General features: G+C 48.2%; 1 protein-coding gene across 6 annotated transcripts in view; it reads left to right on the plus strand.

The window, feature by feature from the left end:
• Positions 1-20,008, plus strand: part of USP48 (ubiquitin specific peptidase 48) — a 45,715-nt gene extending 25,707 nt beyond the window's left edge. For 2 of the 6 annotated variants that reach the window (XM_083629312.1, XM_083629314.1), the window contains exons 15-27: positions 1,434-1,502; positions 5,477-5,625; positions 6,615-6,737; positions 8,450-8,511; positions 8,872-8,982; positions 10,524-10,654; positions 12,509-12,615; positions 14,985-15,089; positions 15,728-15,883; positions 16,375-16,500; positions 17,559-17,607; positions 18,050-18,076; positions 18,199-20,008. In XM_083629312.1, the coding sequence (XP_083485438.1) occupies positions 1,434-1,502; positions 5,477-5,625; positions 6,615-6,737; positions 8,450-8,511; positions 8,872-8,982; positions 10,524-10,654; positions 12,509-12,615; positions 14,985-15,089; positions 15,728-15,883; positions 16,375-16,500; positions 17,559-17,607; positions 18,050-18,076; positions 18,199-18,221 (1,238 nt within the window). In that variant the 3' untranslated portion in view covers positions 18,222-20,008. The remainder of the gene's footprint in view (positions 1-1,433; positions 1,503-5,476; positions 5,626-6,614; positions 6,738-8,449; positions 8,512-8,871; positions 8,983-10,523; positions 10,655-12,508; positions 12,616-14,984; positions 15,090-15,727; positions 15,884-16,374; positions 16,501-17,558; positions 17,608-18,049; positions 18,077-18,198) is intronic. The other 4 variants (XM_083629313.1, XM_083629315.1, XR_014551796.1 and 1 more) reach the window with 3 other exon arrangements.
• Positions 20,009-20,274: the final 266 nt, after the last annotated feature.

The following is a 20,274-nucleotide window of genomic DNA, read 5'->3' on the forward strand; positions in this document are numbered from 1 at the left end:
AGTGTGGTCTCTCCCCAGGTCATAGTCCCAACACACTAAGCCCAGGGGTCAGCAACCTTTTTCAGCTTTGGGCCGGTCTACCGTCCCCCAGACCATGTGGGGGGCCGGACTATATTTTGAAGAGAGAAAAAAAGAACAAATTCCTATGCCCCACAGACAACCCAGAGATGCATTTTAAATAGAAGCACGCATTATACTCATGTAAAAACACTAGGCAGGCTCCACAAATAACCCAGAGATGCATTTTAAAGAAAAGGACACATTCTACTCATGTAAAAACGCGCAGATTCCTGGACCCTCCTTGGGCCGGATTGAGAAGGCGATTGGGCCGCATCCGGCCCATGGGCCTTAGGTTGCCTACCCCTGCTCTAAGCACTGTTGTCCAGCAATTAGTTTTACTTAGTGCTCCCCCCTTTCTGTGTGACACAAGAGTTAAGATCAGCCTTTGAGAAAGGACTTTGCTTTATTTTTCTCTTTTTGTTTTCATTTAGATCAGCCTTAATAAAAAAAAAACTAACTTTGAGAGAGGACATTGTATATACTTTTTTCCTTCCTTCCTTCCTTCCTTCCTTCCTTCCTTCCTTCCTTCCTTTCCTCCCTCCCTCCCTCCCTCCTCTTTTTAATTTTTATTCAGATTAGTTTGGTTGTTTACAATGAAAAGGTTTCAATAAAATTTTATGGAAAGAAACAAAAACAAACTACAGTTCTTATGCATGGCCTAAATGGGATTGTAAAGTCAGTTCCTTGATCGGTCCCCTAATGCGTGACTCACTGTGGATATCAAATCTCTTCACCTCTTTCACAAGACTGATAACAAAGAAGTTGGCCCTCAGCATCACAAGTACATTCTAAAAGACATGGCACAAAAGGAGAAAGGGACAGAGAGGGAAAAGGGGAAATGCGTGAGCCAGAGGCACCAAAATGGCGGTCCTTACAATGACCAGCTGGAGTAGAGACAGTTCAGAGACAAGACCAGTTGAGTGGCCACCTGTGTCTCAGGAGTTGTGTGGCAAAGGTCTCTAAACACCAGGAAGCAAGCCCTGGTCGCCTGAATCCATTCCTTTCAGCTGAGGAGGCCATTGGGAGCACACAGTAATGAAAACCTCAGCATCTGCTGTGGTGTGCTGTTGTGGTTAATTAAATTTATATATTGCCTTTCATCCAAAGATCACAGGGCAATTTACAACATAAAAACATAAAATGCGTAAGAATAATAAAAAACTACAGTAACGCCCCCAATAAAAGGCCTTAGATTGCTTAACAGCCCAAAGGCATATTTGAAGAGGGATGTTTCCATCTGGAAACTAAAGATTTGTAATGAAGGCAGCAGACGAACCTCTCTAGGAAGAGCATTCTTCAAAGGGAGTCATTGCAGAAGAGGCCTGATTTTTTTCCGTGTTCTCACTCTGTGGCATCCTCTCCTTGCTTTCCAGATGAATCCATCGCCGAGAAGCGGGAGGAAGAGGACCTGAAGTTCAACGAGGACATCATCTGCCCCCATGGTGAGGGCTGGGGCTGCTTCTCAAATGTCTGTTTGAATGATTGATTCCGTTTCTGTACTGCCCTTAGTCTGATGGGAGCGCAGAGCAGTGGAAAGCATGAAAATGCAATTAAAAAAACCCACTTCTAAAATAAAAAATGCAAAGCAAGTGCCAGCTGCTGAAATTTCAGCAAACTCATCTTAACATATATGCCCCACTATGTACTGTATTTATTCCCTACCTTTCCTCAGATAAGCTTTGGGTGGCATGTGTAGTTCTCCACCCACCTCTTTGCAATGTTCTCATCACCACAGCCTTGCAAGGCAGGTCCGGCTGAAAGAAAGAGACTGCTCCAAGGAAACACAATGAGCTTTCCTACGGCTAAGTGCAAATTTAAACCTAGGCCCTTCCCTATTTCTAGCCCCACTGCTTGAACCGCTACATCCTACTTAGTCCAATACAACAACAGTTTCCAGTGGGGTAGGAAATCTCCAGGGCTTTCCTATAAGGGTGAAACCCGCCTCCCTAAAATACCCATGTGTTCCAGCAGGGTGGGGAGTGACCCGATTCTTAGTGTTCAGAAAGGAGTGAGAGGACTTCCAGTTCGCATCCTGGGCTGCCCCATCCCCCTGACACCAGGAATGCAGAATCCTGGATTTTACTGATAACACCCAGATCAGATTAGACAGATTCAAGGCCACGATGGCTCGTCTCTGCTACCTCAGTTGATGGCAGCAATGCTCCTGTATCCCAGGAGAGTGCTATTGTGCTCCAGTCTTGTGTGCTAGTTTCCCCACAGGCATCTGATTGGCCACTGCAGGAACAGGATGCTGGACTAGATGGGCCACTGGCCGGATCCAGAAGGCTCATGTTCTTTTGAGAGCATCCCCAAGGATGCTAGCAGCCAGGGATGTTCGTGTAGGCCCCGGGCCATTTTCTGTGGCTGTAAAATGAGAGAATCTCACATACAAATGCCTCCTACTCCCTTACTGCTTTTATAGCTGGGTTGCGTTGAACAAGACATAATCTCAGTGCGAGTGTTTGTTTTGGAGGATGCCCTTCAGAAAGGTAATTTGCTTAAGAAGTCAAGGCGCATGTGCCCGCCTCCGCATATGCCATTGCTTCTGGCAATTAGCGAAGCCTAAGGAAGCCCTTAGTGTGCTCCTCTCCCAGATCTCAAGCAATTGCAGGCTCAGCGACTGCGTTGGCCCCTGCGTTTGGCGCACACCCATTTCCTGATGCTTGGGTCGCCCCTGGAGCAGGAGGTAAAACAAAAGCGTATTCTCCTCCTCCGCCTTAATTGCCAGCTACGTCTCCCTAATTGCCCTGTAACCTTAGAGACTGCACAGAAAGGAGCTGTGCTGGAAAGTGGAAGGCCTTCTTGAGATGATGCGGCTCCTTACCAAGCACATAGCAAATTATTAATGTGCAATGGGCCTTTTTTTTTTTTTGCAGGCTCTCTGCTCTGCAACGGAGGCAGGAATAGGTGTGCTCTGCAAGGAGCCCTCAGTCCTGGGGGGCAGGAAGAGGGGGAGGCTAGTCTTGGCTTGCATCCAGTGGCTTCATGTGGTGGTTCCCTCCTCTGTGAGCCTCGGATGCTGATGTGTTTTCTGGTTAGAATAAGAGCAGGGTGGGAAGGGATCCCTAGGAATAGGCTGGATCAGGCCTTAAGGGTCCCATCTAGTCCAGCATCCTGTTCTCACGCAGTGGCCAACCAAATGCCCATTCTGGGAAGCTCACAAGCAGGACCCCTGAGCCACAAGAGCAACTCTCTTGTGTGTTTTCCAGGAGCTGGCATTCAGAAGCATTGATGCCTCTGGCTGTGGAGGGCAGAGCATAGCCATTGTGGCTGGCATCCATTGATAACCCTATCCACAAATTTGCCTGATCTTCTGATTTATAAGCCATTCAAGTTGGTGGCCATTGCGGCATCTTGCTGCAGTGAGTTCCATAGTGAACTTACTTAGTGTGTGAAAAGGCCTTCCTTTCATCTGTCTTGAATTTCCTAAATACCAACTTTGTTAGATGGCCCCGGCTTTCTGCTTTTGGCGCTACTTTCCCTTAAAAACCACAAGGAGCAGCCTTATACTGAACCAGGCCATTGGCCCAGCTGGTCCCCTCGACACCTCACTATCCGTGAGGTTTTTTTGGAGGGGTGCCTAACCCTGGCACTCACCTCCAATCGCCCAGAAATCCCGGTAACAGTCGTCTCTTAAGCGGACAACACGCACCATGTCACCATTTCCCTTTGCAAGCAGACAGGAAGTCCCCGCACCCTAAATACCAACTTGGTTAAATGGCCCTGGCTTTCTGCTTTGGCGCTACTTCCCCTTAAAAACCACAAGGAGCAGGCTTATACTGAATCAGACCGTTGGCCCATCTTAGCCGAGTGTTGTCTACACAAACCGGCAGCAGCTTCTCATGGGTTTCAGGCAGGAAAGCTTTCCAAAGGAAGATTACAGTCCCTCGTGGTACTGAGAAAGGACTGGTTTTTAAAGGAGCAAAACAAGCTGTCTGTTTTTGTCTACGCCAGTGTTCCCCAAACTTGGGTCTCCAGCTGTTTTTGGACTGCAACTCCCCTCATCCCTAGCTATCAGGGATGATGGGAATTGTAGTCCGGAAACAGCTGGAGACACGAGTTGGGAAACACTGGTCTACACTGATTGACAGCAGCTTCTCTGGGTTCCTCTCCTGCCCCACTGCTCTCCGGCAACTAATTCCTCCTCCTTGGGGGGCTTGTCAAAAATCATGTGTGGGGAAGGGTTAATGCTTTGAAAACTGGTCTCCGCGGTGCTTGGTCTTTTAATGGACCAATTTGGACCTGAAGTGTTCTCTTTTTTTTTTATATAAATTTTTATTGATTTTCCAACATAAATTAAAACACTTTACAACTAACAATACATAGACAAACAAACATATAAACACGTATAATTTCATAACCTCTTTTTCTTAAGCCTTATTTCAACGACTTCCCCATACCTCCCTTTTCTGCATCCCTGTTTTAAACTTTTTCAGCAACCCCTAATTTCAATTACTCATGATTCACTTTCTTTAATCCTTTTACTCTTACCCAATCATTTATCGCTGCAATTCTGTTTTACATTACCCATGACATTTTAGCACTCATTAATTTTACAACAGTTCTTAAGATAAACTTTAAATTTCTTCCAATCTTCTTCCACCGTCTCTTTTCCTTGGTCACGGATTCTGCCAGTCATCTCAGCCAATCCCATATAGTCTATCACCTTCGTCTGCCACTCTTCCAGCGTGGGTAGTTCTTGTGTCTTCCAATACTTTGCTAAAAGAACTCTTGCTGCTGTTGTAGCATACATAAAAAACATCCTATCTTTCCTTGACACCAATTGGCCTACCATGCCCAGGAGAAAGGCTTCTGGTTTCTTATGAAAGGTACACTTAAGAACCTTCTTAATTTCATTATAGATCATTTCCCAGAAGACCTTGATCCTTGGGCACGTCCACCAAAGGTGGTAGAAAGTACCTTCAGTTTCATTACATTTCCAGCATTTATTATTGGGCAAATGATAAATTTTTGCAAGCTTGACTGGGGTCATGTACCACCTATAAATCATTTTCATAATATTCTCTCTTAAGGCATTACATGCCGTAAACTTTATACCAGTGGTCCATAACTGTTCCCAGTCAGCAAACATAATGTCATGACCAATGTCTTGTGCCCATTTAATCATAGCTGATTTAACCGTCTCATCCTGGACCTGAAGTGTTCTCACCCACCTGCCCCGGGATTCCTGCCAGCTCTGTGAGCTAGGAAGCATGCACCCGAAAGCTGCTCAAAAGGGAACCTCACAATTGTTCCATATTAAAAAGCAACGTCCATTGGGGACCGTTTGGCTCCTTCGGACTCCTGTTTGGTGGCTAACCCAGGGGAGTTTTAAAGGGGGGGCCCTCGAACTGAGATGTGCCTCTTTTTGCTTGAGTCAACTGCATTTCTCTGGCGGTTTTCTCCCCTCCCGCAGGCAACCTGTGCATATCAGAGAACGAGAGGAGGGTGGTCTCCGGAGAAGCCTGGGAGAAGCTGCAGCGCTACTTCCGGAATGCCCCTGAGTTCCCAAACAGCAAAGACTCCTGTTCTCAGTGCAAGGTGGCGGATTCCTCTTCATTGGAGGTTTTTAAGGAGAGGCTGGACGGCCACCTGTCATGGATGCTTTAGTTGAGATTCCTGCATTGCAGAGGGTTGGACTAGATGACCCCGGGGGGTCCCTGCCAACTCTTCAATTCTGTGATTCTATAAGGTGTCTGGGTTGCATTTTCCCTGCCTAAGGCGGAGTGTGCTCTGTGTCTAAGAATGCCCCAGAAACCCAAACACTAGGAAATTTTGCAGGCAAATGAGCCGTAGAGGGGGCAGGGGAGGTTTGCCCAATGCCTGCAGGACAGTTCTGGGTCTGTTTGTGCTATGTAGGAAGCAACCCTAAGCAGACTCATTGGTTCATCTACCTCAGTATTGCCAACACTGACTGGCAGTATCCAGGGCTTTTGTCCCTGGAGATGCCAGGGACTGAACCTCAGGCCTTCTGCAGGTCCTCTGCCACTGAGCTATAGTGCTTAGAAATAAAGCAAGGGCTGATTTAGATGGGAGCATAAGAAACTACGGAGTTGATTCAACCTAGCTCAATATTTCCTGAGGCTGCTCCCCACCGCACAGTCCGTGCAGCCAAAGAATCGCAGGCACCGTTGCCACAACCCTTGACTTCAAGCCGCGCCTCCCAAAGTGGGTGATACCACCACTTTGGGGGTGCTGGGATTTTCTAGGGGGCCGGTAAGAGGCAAGGGCGCAGCAGGGATACGTTGGCTATGGATATGACTATCGGACTGGTATCTCTGGAGCAAGTCCATCAGTTTTGTTGATTTCCTTAAACGAAATAGTTTTAGCTGGATTTTGAATGAATGTGCAATTAATGGTTCCTTCGCCGGTCGTGCCAACCGCTGTTCTGAGTAATGAGGCAGCACTGGGGATGAGTTTATGGAACCAGGGACACCCCGCCCCCCCCAATAAAAAGTTTGGGAATCAATGCTGTAAAGCAAAAACATAGCTCCCCCACCCCCAGTTTCTTTCGATCAGGATGGGGAGTGAGTCCCGTGTGTGTTTTTCTGCAGATTCTGGAACGGGAAGGGGAAGAGAATGAGGCCCTCCACAAAATGATGGCTGGCGAGCAGAAGGCATCTCTCCCAAACCTCTTCCAGGACAAAAACCGGCCTTGCCTTAGCAGCTGGCCAGAGGTAGGAAGACCAGGAGTTCATGGTAGCAGGGTGGGGTGCTTGTTTGTCTCAGAATGAGTGCATATAGTTGCAGGGGCAGAGGTTGCTTATGGTCGCCTTCTTGTCAATATATGTATGTACACACATACATATATTGTATGTAGACTGCTTAATCATCAAAAACCTCTTAAGTGCTTTCACGATGGCGACTGGTAGATGATGGGTTGTTTCTGTTGCTACTCAGAGCAGACACATCAGCCCAGTCCTGTGGAACTCTCTGCCTCTAGAGATCCAGCGGGTGCCTTCTGCCTTCTGTGTCCACTTTTAAACATCTGCTGAAACCACTTCTATCCTGCCAGGCCAATGCAGGCAATTAAGAAGTCATCCACAATGGTTAACTGAGTTCTGTTTCTTAACATGGCTTTTTATTGTATGGTTTTATGCTTTTTAGTGCTGTAAACCACCACCCCCACACAGTTAGACGCAGTGGTTTGCAAATATTTTTACAAATATATCTGGTTTAATGGGCATGGCTCATGTTCATTAACTTCAGGGGGTCTACTGTGAGTAGGGCTTAGTTGAATACAACCCATAACAATACGACATTATTTAGGTTTATAATTTGCCGTTCACTCAAAAGTTCCTAGGGTGGCTTGCAGATGACGCGAAACAATGCAGTTTGGAACCAAATAAAAACCACCTAAATTGACTTAAAAACTACATACAGTGGTACCTCAGGTTAAGTACTTAATTCCTTCTGGAGGTCCGTTCTTAACCTGAAACTATTCTTAACCTGAAGCACCACTTTAGCTAATGGGGCCTCCTGCTGCTGCCGTGCCGCTGGAGCACGATTTCTGTTCTTAACCTGAAGCACTATTTCTGGGTTAGCAGAGTCTGTAACCTGAAGCGTATGTAACCTGAAGCGTATGTAACCCGAGGTACCACTGTATAATATACAGGCATGCCCCAGTTATGTGCATCCACTCGTGCGCAACTGCATTTATGTGCGCCACCATGAAATAAATTCTGTGTGCAGAGTCCAGGAACGTACCCCCCATGGGGGATGCGTGTATATCAGTCAGGGGTGCCACCTCTCTCTCTGGCGCCGAAGGGTTTTTTCCTGAGAGCTGCTTCTCAGCCGCATTGTAGAGATCCAGTCAGCAGCCTCCAAACCACTTCTCCATTTCTGCCTCTGGGCAGTAGTGCCTGTGGTGAAGATCATTAAACCACAGTTTGTGACTGTCCTTGAACACGCTGTCCTCTGGGCAAAGGAAGGCCCTAGGGTAAGGAGCTTGTCCCTAATATATTTTGGGCTGCAACTCCTATCAGCCCTGGCTGGGTTGATGGAAGTTGTAGCTGAGAACTCTTGGAGGGTTCCAGGGCAGGTAAGACTAGTCTAATTGAACGCCCAGGAGCGGTATCACTGCCTGCATGCATTCAGCCTCCCTAAGTAAACCCACAAAACCAAACTACAGGTCGTGGTTACAAGTGATTGTTTACAGCCTTCTCAGGAAGCCTGATGAATGCTGCTTGGCTTTTTCTGAAAACTTTCCTCTGGGCAGCAACTTTTAACCAATGGTTTTGGGGGCAGAACTTTAAATCGGCAGGGGAAGCATATTGGAAGCCGCCCTTGAAGTCTTCCTCTTTTCATGCCCTCCACATAACGTTCTGCAGGGGAACAAGGAACTCTCTGAAAGTCTGAATTTCACAAAAGTTGGCAAACTGTCTTTCAGGAGGTGGACGAGCTGTACGTCGTCTCAAAGTTCTTCGTGGAAGAATGGAGGAAATTCGTGAGGTGAGAAGGCAAAGGGAGAGCGAGTCTGGCTGCTGGGCCAGACCAAAGGCCCACATGCCCAGCCAGGTGCCATTATGACTAGTGGGTGAAACAGCTTCTGTTTCATAGCCCCAGATCTCCCTTGCTAGTCCTTGAAAACAGGGGCCTTCTGCATGCAAACAGGGGCTCTGTCACTGAGCTTAGAGACCCTTCCCCTTTTATTAGAGCTGGAAGGCTACTCTGTTTCCACCTGACACGTTCTCCCTCTTTCTGGTCTGGTTAAAATAAATTGAAAGTAGCAACCCTACTTTCTTGCTTGTCAGAATGGCTTTTGCTATGCAATGCCTGCCATCTCTGCCTCTTCTTCTGACCTTCAACCAGGCGGCCTACACGTTGCAGCCCCGTCTCCTCGGTCGGGAACCGGGATCTTCTGTGTCCACATGGCGGCCTGATGTTCACGTTTGCCTCCATGACCAAAGACGATTCTAAACTGTGAGTTGCTTCCGTTCAGTAGTTGCATCTTTTTCAGGTATTTTTTTTTGGGGGGGGTAAGGGGCAGTGAGGAGGATTTGCATGGGTTGCAGTTCAGCGTGCAGCTGCCCAGTGTAGGAAGTCAGGGAGCTGCCGTCTCTACTGAGTCAGATCCCTTGGCTTGTCTAGCTCAGTATTGTCTGCACTGGCAGGCAGGGTTATTCAGGGTCTGAGGCAGGGCCTTTCGTCCCCCAGCCCCTACATGCAGATGCTGCGTGGAATAGAACGTGGGACCTGTGAGGCAGGTGCTCTGCTGCCGATCTTAAAAACAAAGCAAGTTTCTAGTCCTCAAGATTCTGAATAAATAGCAGGCAGCCACCTCTGGAATGAAGGCTCACGTGGGCAAGCAACCTGCATTCATTCATTCAACCAACCAACCAGGTGACCTGTAAACTACAACTAATCCAGAACGCGGCAGCCAGACTGGTGACTGGGAGTGGCCGCCGAGACCATATAACACCGGTCTTGAAAGACCTACATTGGCTCCCAGTACGCTTCCGAGCACAATTCAAAGTGTTGGCGCTGACCTTTAAAGCCCTAAACGGCCTCGGTCCAGTATATCTGAAGGAGTGTCTCCACCCCCATCGTTCTACCCGGACACTGAGGTCCAGCACCGATGGCCTTCTGGCGGTTCCCTCACTGCGAGAAGCCAAGTTACAGGGAACCAGGTAGAGGGCCTTCTCGGTGGTGGCGCCCTCCCTGTGGAACGCCCTCCCACCAGATGTCAAAGAGAACAAAAACTACCAGACTTTTAGAAGACATCTGAAGGCAGCCCTTTTTAGGGAAGCTTTTAATGTTTGATGTATCACAGTATTTTAATGTTTTTTGGAAGCCGCCCAGAGTGGTTGGGGAAACCCAGCCAGATGGGCGGGGTATAAATAATAAAATTATTGTTATTATTATTATAACCAGGGTGGTATTTTCTGAGGCTTTTCGAAAGCACTTCTTTAACTGGGATCCCCTTCCCTGCTGCTTTCTTTTTTCTTTTTTTTTAAAATATTTTTTATTAACTGGCCAATCACATCAAATTAAATCACATCACATAAATTCCAAATTACAAAGCCAAATTTTTAAATTTTGTTGGGGGAACCCATACTTCAAGATCCAAAGGGGGATTCAGATCATCTTCTTATTATTGCGTTAATGTCCAAATCAGTCCCAATCAGTCCAAACAAAATTCATAATTCTATCCCGTCTTATCTTGGTGTTTCCACATCATATCTTGTTCATATAATTTCTATTTTTCCTTTACGATCTCTTCTGTTAGTCTCCTTAAGCCGATAAGCAAAATAATAATCCTGTGTGGATTTCCCGTTCCTCCACTAAGTCCAGATGGTTTCCATATATCTCCTTCGTAGATAACATCGCTCTTTCCATCATAAATTTGGCATTTGTCGCCCCTTCCCTGCTGCTTTCGATGCATGTGGTCTGGCGTGTTGCGGGAAGAGGGAGGCCGCCCTCCCCTTTCCAAGTAAGGCAGCATGTTCTGCTTCTTTGCACAGTATAGCTCTGATATGGCCCAGCGAGTGGGAGAAGATCCAAAAGCTGTTCGTGGTGGACTATGCCATTCGAGTCATCAGGAGGCAGCCCGCGGACGCCAGCCCCGAAGCACCGCTCTTCATCACCGAACCTGGTGAGTAAGCAAGCAAGTTTCCTCCGTCTCCCCCACCTCAAAAAATAAACATTAAAAAAAATCACTGGCTTGTGCAAACTCCACACTACGTTCTGCTCTTCCCACTCGGTTCTGGCATTCGCTTTTTCTGCAGGTGGCTGCAAGCTCAGGTATTCCACTTTTATTTTTAGATGACCTGCAGACATGCCCGACTGCCTGGGCTGTGTTCCATGCTGAGGTTGTGCACAAGGCCATTAACTTGCATTATGTGAGCGTTGGGCCAAAAATTATTTCAGGCAGCTGCTGTGCTTCAGAGATGACAGCTTCTCCTGCCCAACCCCTGCGCTTTGGAGATGGAACAAAGACTTTTTCGTAGAGCCAGAGTATATATATTTTTGCGGCTGGTTCCTATTTCAAGCAGGGTTTTTTTGTAAAATTTCTAGTGGCTTTAGAATTTTATGTTTTATAGTGATTTTTCATTGATCTTTTGGTGCGACTAACAATACGAAACACACCTTAAAATGCAAAAAAGTATAACTAAAAGCAAATTCAGAATCGATGACATATAGGATGACAAGACGTCATAAAGGGATTTCTGCTTGTACCCAAAACCCTCTTCAGATTTGAACCAGGTATATTATAATATGCTGGTTTCCTGTTATTGCAGCTATTTCGTTATTAGTTGTTTTTCTACTTCCTTTATTACAGGAATCAAATGGGTAATGGATAATAATAACATGAATATGAATTTATACAATACAGAACATACTGTATGCTGTAGGATTTTGGTACTGGTCTGGGTTGTAAGCCATAATGAGGTAGCGTTATTATCAATTCACAATGGAGTGGAAGGTTCGCAGGCTATGAAGGACTTGCTCACAAATTTATTGACAGCTACAAAAATTATGATAACTAGGAAGTGGAAGGGGCAAGTAGAATATAAAATGGAATAATGGCATAAAGAGGTGTGGGATGTAGCTATTAATGATAAATTAGCATGTGCCGCTAAGGTAAGATGGGGAATACGCAGGAGAAATTATGGAAGGTGTTTGTAGAATTGGTACTGTTAAAACGGGAAGGGGTCAAACCATCACAAGAGGTGTTGAAATTTTGGGAAGTTGGATAGTTACAATGGAATGGATTGGGGTGGGGTGCACATTTTTATTCCTATTTATTTATGATTATTACTTTTATCAAAAGAAAAAAGAAATAAATACAGTCATACCTCGGGATGAATACGCTTCAGGAAAAACATTTTTGGGCTGCGCTCCGTGACAACCCGGAAGTAACGGAGCGTGTTACTTCCAGGTTTCAGCGCTCGCGCATGCGCAAATACTCAAAATGGTGTCATGCGCGTGTTACGTTCGCTTCAGGATGCGAACAGGGCTCCGGAACGGATCCTGTTCGCATCCAGAGGTACCACTGTAAAAAGAATTACAGTGGTACCTGAGGTTAAGTACTTAATTCGTTCCGGAGGTCCGTTCTTAACCTGAAACTGTTCTTAACCTGAAGCACCACTTTAGCTAATGGGGCCTCCTGCTGCCGCCGTGGCACCACCGGAGCACGATTTCTATTCTCATCCTGAAGCAAAGTTCTTAACCCGAGGTACTATTTCTGGGTTAGCGGAGTCTGTAACCTGAAGCGTCTGTAACCTGACGCGTATGTAACCCAAGGTACCACTGTACATGAAGAAGAAATGAAGATTACCTCTGAAAGATCTGTACTTTTGTGTGTGTGTGTGTGTGTGTAAGTAAATAAAGGCTTGTGGATGTTCTTGGTTTAGTGACATTGCCCAAAGTGCTTGGTCTTTGTAGAAACAGACCCTGCTGGGTAGTTAATCGGCGTTTTTCCTTTCTTTGCTCCCCAACCTTCCAGAGCTGTGCTCAGAATGCAGAGAAGGGCTCTTGTGCCAGCAGCAGAGGGACCTGAGGGAATATGCCCAGGCCACCATCTACGTGCGGAAAGTGGTGGACAACAAAAAGGTAGAGAGGCTCTGTCCACCCCACCCCTGCGTATTCTCCTTTGTGCACTCTCTCTCTCTCTCTCTCTCTCTGCTTCATAAGGTAAAGGTAAAGGGACCCCTGACCGTTAGGTCCAGTCGTGACCGACTCTGGGGTTGCGGCGCTCATCTCGCTTTATTGGCCGAGGGAGCCGGCGTACAGCTTCCGGGTCGTGTGGCCAGCATGACTAAGCCGCTTCTGGCGAACCAGAGCAGCACACGGAAACGCTGTTTACTTTCCCGCCGGAGTGGTACCTATTTATCTACTTGCACTTTGATGTGCTTTCGAACTGCTAGGTTGGCAGGAGCAGAGACCGAGCACCGGGAGCTCACCCCGTCACGGGGGTTCGAACTGCTGACCTTCTGATCAGCAAGTCCTAGGCTCTGTGGTTTAACCCACAGCGCCATCTGCTTCATAGTTCTGGCCTAATCCCTCCTTCCTTCTCTGGCCTTCATAGAATCATAGTTGGAAGGGACCACGATAATCCTCTAGTCCAACCCACTGCAATGCAAGAATCTTTTGCCCAATGTGGGGCTTGAAGCAGTTAACCTGAGATTAAGAGTCTCATGCTCTACCAACTGGGATATCCCAGCCTTCATTGAGTTCTCTGTTACAGCACAAGCCTGGCGGGGCCACTGGCATATGGACTTCAGGAACTTCTTAGGTGAAATGTTGGGGAGGGACTGTTGAGCTGCAATGGAACCTCCATGGCCAATGGCAGTATATCTCTGAACAGCTGAGCAGGGGAGCAGGGGGAAGCAAACGAAAGGTGTTTGTCAAGCTTGTGTGCTTCCTTGGTTGGAGATGGAGTCTCAAGCTATAAGAACGTGGGGAGAGTTTTCTCTGGGGCCTTCTGCATGCAAAGCAATCCTCTTGTAAACAAAGCCAGATTTCTAGTCCTCATGGTTCTGAGTAAAGGGATGGTTTGAATAGGAAATTTTCTTATTCCTTATGCTGAGCCAGATCGTTGGGGTCATCTAGGTCAGCATTGTCTACACTGACTGGCAGCAATGACTCTCCAGGGTCTTTCCCAGCCTCAATGGGAGATGCTGTCAGGGTTTGAACCCGGGACACTGAGGCTCAGCCCTTCCCCAGCTTTATATGGTCCTGGGGGAACTTCAGGGAGCTGCTGAAAGATGCCCACCCACCTCAGGAATACATGATGACTCTCCCCTCTTCTGACATATGTCCTGGTGTTTCCGCCAAGGTGCTGGGAACCAGCTGATCACAGCAGAATATTAAGTCCTAGTGTGGGAAGGTCACAAGATCCTGTTGAGCAGGTTTCTGGAGAGGCTGCATGCAGGATCTTCTTCCTCTGCAGCTGCTGCTGTTGCAAAAGGGCAGAGGGGTTTGTTTGTGTCGGGGAACAGCATCACCTTGGCCAGCATAACAGAGCGGCTGCAATCGGGCTGGTTCTTGCCAAGGGTCGCTCTTGGCAGGGAAGATCCGATCTAGGCTTCCATGCCATTTGTGTCCTGTATTTTTAACACCTAGGGAGCGGGGAGAGAATTGAAAGACAGCGACAGTGGAAGCAATGGAGGGGAATAGCAAAGCAGTCAATTTGGGTGAACAGGCCATTGCTAGAAGATCAGGTGCGCTTATGGGCCTTTGGTGTTGCAAGATCTTATCTCAAAGCAAGTCCCCAAAGCTGATTAGGCTTCATATTTTATAGTCAAATACATAAAAGGTAAAGGTACCCCTGACCATTAGACCCGGGCGCGGATGACGCTGGGGTTGCATGCTCATCTCGCTCTATAGGCCAAGGGAGCCAGTGTACAGCTTCCGTATCAAGTGGCCAGCATGACTAAGCCGCTTCTGGTGAACCAGAGCATCGCACAGAAACTCCGTTTACCTTCCCGCTCAAGCGGTGCCTATTTATCTACTTGCACTTTGACATGCTTTCAAACTGCTAGGTTGGCAGGAGCAGGGACCGAGCAATGGGAGCTCACCCCGTCGTGGGGATTCAAACCGCCGACCTTCTGATCGGCAAGCCCCAGGCTCTGTGGTTTAGACCACAGCACAACCCGCGTCACTTAGTCAAATCCTCTCTATTTCACACACACACACACACACACACACACAGAGAGAGAGAGAGAGAGAGAGAGAGAGAGAGAGAGAGAGAGAGACACTCAGACATATACACAGATTTCTCCTTGCCCAATCTTGAGGTAGAGACCAGCATCTACCAGCAGCCTTATGACGCAACTCTCATGTTTTTTAGCCTTCTGTGGCTGCGGTGAACTCCTGACAACCTCTGACTTCGGGTGCCTTTTCCTTTTTTCTAAAGGCGACTCACAGGTGTGCTGTTTTGCTTTCCTTTGTTTTCCCCTTGCTTCTGATGTCATGTCCAGGTCATGAAGGATGCCGCCCCAGAGCTGAACATGAGCAGCTCTGAGGCAGAGGAGGAGCGAGAGGAGGCCCGCCTGGAAGGGGAGCAGGATCCAGATTTTAACCAGGTACGTCCTTGGTCACCATTTTTTTGTTTTAAGATCATTTGTTTCTCCTCCTCCTCCTGGGCTTCTGTGGATTGTGAACTCGCTCCTCATCTCTGCACCCTGGAACCGCTGAAAGCAAGTGGTCGAAGCACACGATTTGAGGCCAGACTTAAAAGCATGTGCTTAAACTGCGGAACTCTCTCCCACAGGAGGCAGGGATGACCACCAACTTGGGTGGCCTCCGCAGTCAGAAGCAGCAATGCTTCTGAAGACTAGATGCTGGAAACCTGGGGAGGGGAGAGGGGTCTTGTGCTTGGGTCCTGCTTCCCGGCTTCCCATAATGGGCACCTGGTTGGCCACACTGAGAACAGGAGGCTGGACTAGCTGGGTCCGCTTTGGCGGGATCCAGCTGCAGGGATCCAGGCTCTTCAGTTCTTAAAAATGTGTGGCCAATTCCAGCTGGCTGAAGGTTCATGGGACTTGGAAGTCGGACAGAATCTCAAGAGCTACACACAGGTTCCCCAGGTCTGGTACTGCAGTTCATTAGAGCCTCTTAGATAAGAACATGGGGGGTGGGAGTAGGGATTTTGTTTGCTAAGTCAAGAAACAAACCTGCCGCTCTGGCAGTCGAGTCCAATGAGCTGCCTTCCTGCTTCCAGGCCAACAGCAACACGAAACGGCAGAAAATGTCACACCCAAACTACATAGTTTACCAAAAGCAGGGGATCCGCCGGAGCACGCGGCACAGGAAGGTCCGCGGGGAGAAAGCCCTCCTGGTGTCGGCGAACCAGACGTTGAAAGACCTGAAAATTCAGGTGAGGCGGACTTTGCCCTGAACCCTGGAGGTGGCTTGCCTGAGTCCTGAGGCCTCCGTCCTCCCCCAAAGCTATACTTGGGAATCCGTAGAATCATAGAATTGTAGAGTTGGAAGTGACTTCCAAGGGATTGCAGCTAAAGCATCCCTGACAGATGGCCATCCAGGGGTAAAAGAGAGAGGGTGATGCTCACCTTGATGATTCTGATCACTCTTTTAAGACCTGTGATCTTATTTTAAGATATTGTATCCTTCTCTCCCCCCCACCACCTGAAATGAGAGTGGGGGGAGCAGAGGAGTGCCCCTTTGGCTGTGGGTTGGGGCTGAAAGGGACAAAGCGGAGGTGACAGATCGGGGCAAGAGAGGGAGAGAAACGGAGGAAGCAGCATGCCTCAACTTTTTGCCGTGAGGTGTCGTATTTCTTAAAAGCCATCTGTGTTTGTTTTGCTGCCTGCAACTGTTGCGCTTCCTGCCCCTCATTTTGGCACACAGATCATGCACGCCTTCTCCGTTGCTCCTTTCGACCAGAACCTGTCGATCGATGGGGCAATACTCACCGACGACTCGGCGACGCTTGGCAGCCTCGGAGTCACTCCGGAGTCCGTTGTTTTATTAAAGGTAAGCCGGGAGAGTTGCTTGCCGCTAGGTGTGGCTCTCCTTCCACCAAGATACTTGTAGCAAGGCCAGTGGTTGTGTGCCACAATGCAATCCGGCTCTCTCTGTGCCAAAAACTTCCAGCCTACCTACTTTTCACTAGGAAGTTCAGGGGCAGGGACCATATCAATGGCTACTATCCGCAATAGCAATGCTCTGTCTCAACTGCTGGAGGCAACAGTGCTTCAGAATATTAGTTACTGGGAATCACAGGAGGAGAGTGTTTCTGTTGCACTCTGGTTCTGCTTGTGTGTTTCCCATTGGTGCATCTGGTCAGCCATTGTGAGAACAGGAAACTGGGCAAAATGGGCTATTGGCTTGATCCAGCAGGGCTGTTTATATGCTTTCATGTTGGCTGAGCAGGGGCTGATGGGATTTGTAGACCAACACTTTGGGGGTCACCAGTTACCCCTTCCTGCATTCATTCATCCATCCATCCATCCCTGACTGGTCATAGTGCCCACCTGAGGCCTTATTTTGGCCTGGGCTCAGATCCCCCCTTCCCCCGCAAAAAGGAAGCCAAGAACACACTACCTTAACTTGTCATCTCCCCCACCTGCCCCAGTCTGTAACTCATTTGGATCTTTGGGCTGCCTTGATCTCCTTTAACTTCAAAACAATGGTTGAAGAAGAGCCACTGGAAGTAAGTGCTGGTTTTGACTTCTGGGAGGAAAAGATGGCTGGCTAGTGGTCAACTGCTGCAACTCCTGTTGACAGAGATAATTAAGTGGACCAGCCCCTTTCCTGTCTGAAGCTATTGCAGACACCTTTATAAAAGGTCAGTAGGGATAAGCCACCCTAAAGCCCTCGTTGCCACAGCTGTGAACAGTTCCGGCCAGGTTCCCAAAAGGGGATGAACCGTCTTGTTTCTTTGCTTTTATTCTGGATCTGGAGTGTTTGGCCTGGAAATGTCGTCTGGTGACATGGAGCAGGAGGCCTTGTCTCTCTTTTGAAAGCGCATAATCCAAATTGGCTTAATAGGGCTCCTCTTCTCATGTCTCCCTTTTCCCTTCTTCCGACAGGCAGATGAACCAATTGTGGACTATGCAGCAATAGATGATGTAATGCAAGGTAAGGAGAAGTTTGCACACACACGCTCCTCTGGAATAATCCCTGCTTCTTCCCGCCCAGTCATTTTTACCTATTGGAGTGGAGACGCAGGAGGTGGTAGCTGGAGCAAAGGGTCCAGTCTGAGACTGACTCACACGGTTGTCAAGGGGTGGGAACGAGACCTTGGTCCCCCCCCCCCCCAGTGCCAGGGAAAGCTGCCAAGAAGACGTTATTGAAGCTTGTGGGGAGCTGTAGCTCGGTAGAGCATCTGCTTGGCATGTTGAAGTACCCAGTCGGCATCTCCAGTTGGGACTGGGAGAGTCTCTCTGCCTGAAAACCTGGAGAGCCACTGTAGGCAATATTGAACTAGAAGGGCCAGGGGTCTAACTGTACAAGACAGCTTCCTCTGACCCTAACCTCCACACCTCAGAATGTACCTTGACCTGTTTGCTTTCCTTTGCAGTCTGCATGCCCGAAGAGGGATTTAAAGGTATGCTTTGTTTTCTCTTCCCTCCAGCCTTATATTTACCTGCCACCGTGTTTTGCTCTCTTCTAAGCTTTCTCCCCCCCGCCTTTCCAAATTCCCCCCTCCCCCTTCCATTTACTCTCCAGGTACCGGTCTCCTTGGACACTAATGTTTTTCGACAACCGCGCCAGCAGCAGAAGTAACTGGGGTGTAGGGAGATGAGTTTGGGCTCTGGCTGGGCATTCCAAGAAAAGTGGACTTCAAAAAGACCAGCCAGCCGCCCAGGTGGGACTCCATTCTGAAGGGCCTTGGCCCCCTCACCCACTTGCGCTGCAGGAGAGAGAGAGAAAGAGCTGTTCTTCGGAGGAGAGCTTCTGGCCTAGTACAACAGAGGTGGAGCGTTGAGCAGTTTCAAGGCTGCACCTCTCCGTTTCCCCCCTGCAGAGGAAGAAGGGTCGGCTTGCTGCAGCATCAGATCTCCCCCACCTCCCCTCCTGCGACCTTCATTTCTGGATCTGCTCTTTCAGCGAGGCAGGTGTTCGGCTCCCTGGCAGAGAGGTCTTTTGTGAACTTGCAGGGTTTTCTGTTTCCAGTAGCCCTTGGCTTCCTCTGGCACTTCGTAGATATGCCCCCCAGGATTGAACAGCCTGCAAAATCCCTTTCTAAAAACCTGAGGTTTGGGATGGGTATGGGGAGAGAGGCACTTATTCAGCCTGTTATCAAAAAACAATGCCCTCCTGTTTTGTTTTGCTTTTGTTTAAGACTTCACTTCCAACATATTAAGATGGGCCCCAGATAATTAATCATAGTGAATTATTCTCGGGAATAACTTGATTTATTTTGGACCAGTTTCTCTGGCGGAGGGAAGCCCCGGTTTTCAGCCCTGCCAGATTGACCCAGTCGCCCAGGAGCTCAAGTGAGACTTTGGTGCAGGTGGAGGCAGAGTCTCCCACACACACTTGCCTGCCTTTTTCTTTCGGGTGGGGAGCAGTGTACAAACACTTCCTTAGACCTTCTGACACATATCCAAAAGAGCTTTGAAAAATGATGATGGTCCTGCACAACTGTCGGGCGGGGGGAGCTTTAGCATTTCAAAAGGGTGTGACAAGTTCATTTTCCCTTTTGTAACAGAGAGCTGTAAATTTGGTGGTCCTCCTATACTATCTCAATTTGCTGTTCCGGGGAAGGCAGGAGAGGGAGCCTGCGAAATCGGCAAGGTTTTCCAGCTGGGGCTATGGGAGTGGGGGGCGCTGAGGTTCGTTCTGGGTCTACCTTCGTGCTGGCTTTGGATCCAGTGAACAGCCCTGGGTCTTTCTTTTTAAAGAGGCGAAACGTGGCGCTGAACAATCTTATTCTTTCCCAAGGTAAAGAGTTAACAGTAATAATTCAGTCTGCCGTTGTGAGTGCTTTATAGAGCAGCCTGCCTTTCTCTCCATCTCCATCTCCTCCTCCTTCCTTTCAGAAGCCAGGCCCAGAAGTGGTCTTAATTGTTCTAGATGGAAAGCAGCGATGCATGGACATCTAGCCCCTGGGAGTTCTGATATTTTTATTTTCCATTTACTTCCCCCACCACCTACCCACCCCCCCTTTCCGGGTTTCGTAATATTTCCTTGATGGGGGGGCGGGGCAGAGTGTGTCTTAATTCACAAGGAAGACCGATCGACCATGCTGTGCTTGTATATATGTGTGCATACTGAGTGAGAGAGAGAGAGAGAGAAAGATGGAGACTGACACACGAGTGATGCCTAAATTGTACCAAACCACCATTTCTGCCGGTCACAGCTCAGCAGGGGAAATGGGCTCAAGCCTCACTCCTCATGCTTGGGACCCTCTTCTTCGTCCACACTTGCAAAATGTTTTTGGACTAGTTTTCAGAGCCTTATTAAAAGTGTGTCCACATGGTCAGTCTTACCTTATTTGTACTGTATTGCATATAAAGCGTGTGTGTTTTTTTCACTTGCCTGCTCAGGTATTTTCTTTTCCCCCTGCACTTTTATAGATTCCTTATCAACCAGTCACGACAACTTCTTTCTGTTTTTCTTTTAAAATTGAGGTTTAAGAGCCACACACACACACACACACACACACACACACACACACACACACTGTTGATTGTCATCAACCCTTATGCTGGCTTGACTCGTATCTCACGTGAAGACACACCGGTGAAGCTTAAGGCATTGAAGCTACAACTTCTCTGCTTGTTTTCTCCCCGTTGTCAT

Source organism: Podarcis filfolensis (genome assembly GCF_964270895.1).
Source record: "Podarcis filfolensis genome assembly, chromosome: 8".
NCBI lineage: Eukaryota > Metazoa > Chordata > Lepidosauria > Squamata > Lacertidae > Podarcis > Podarcis filfolensis.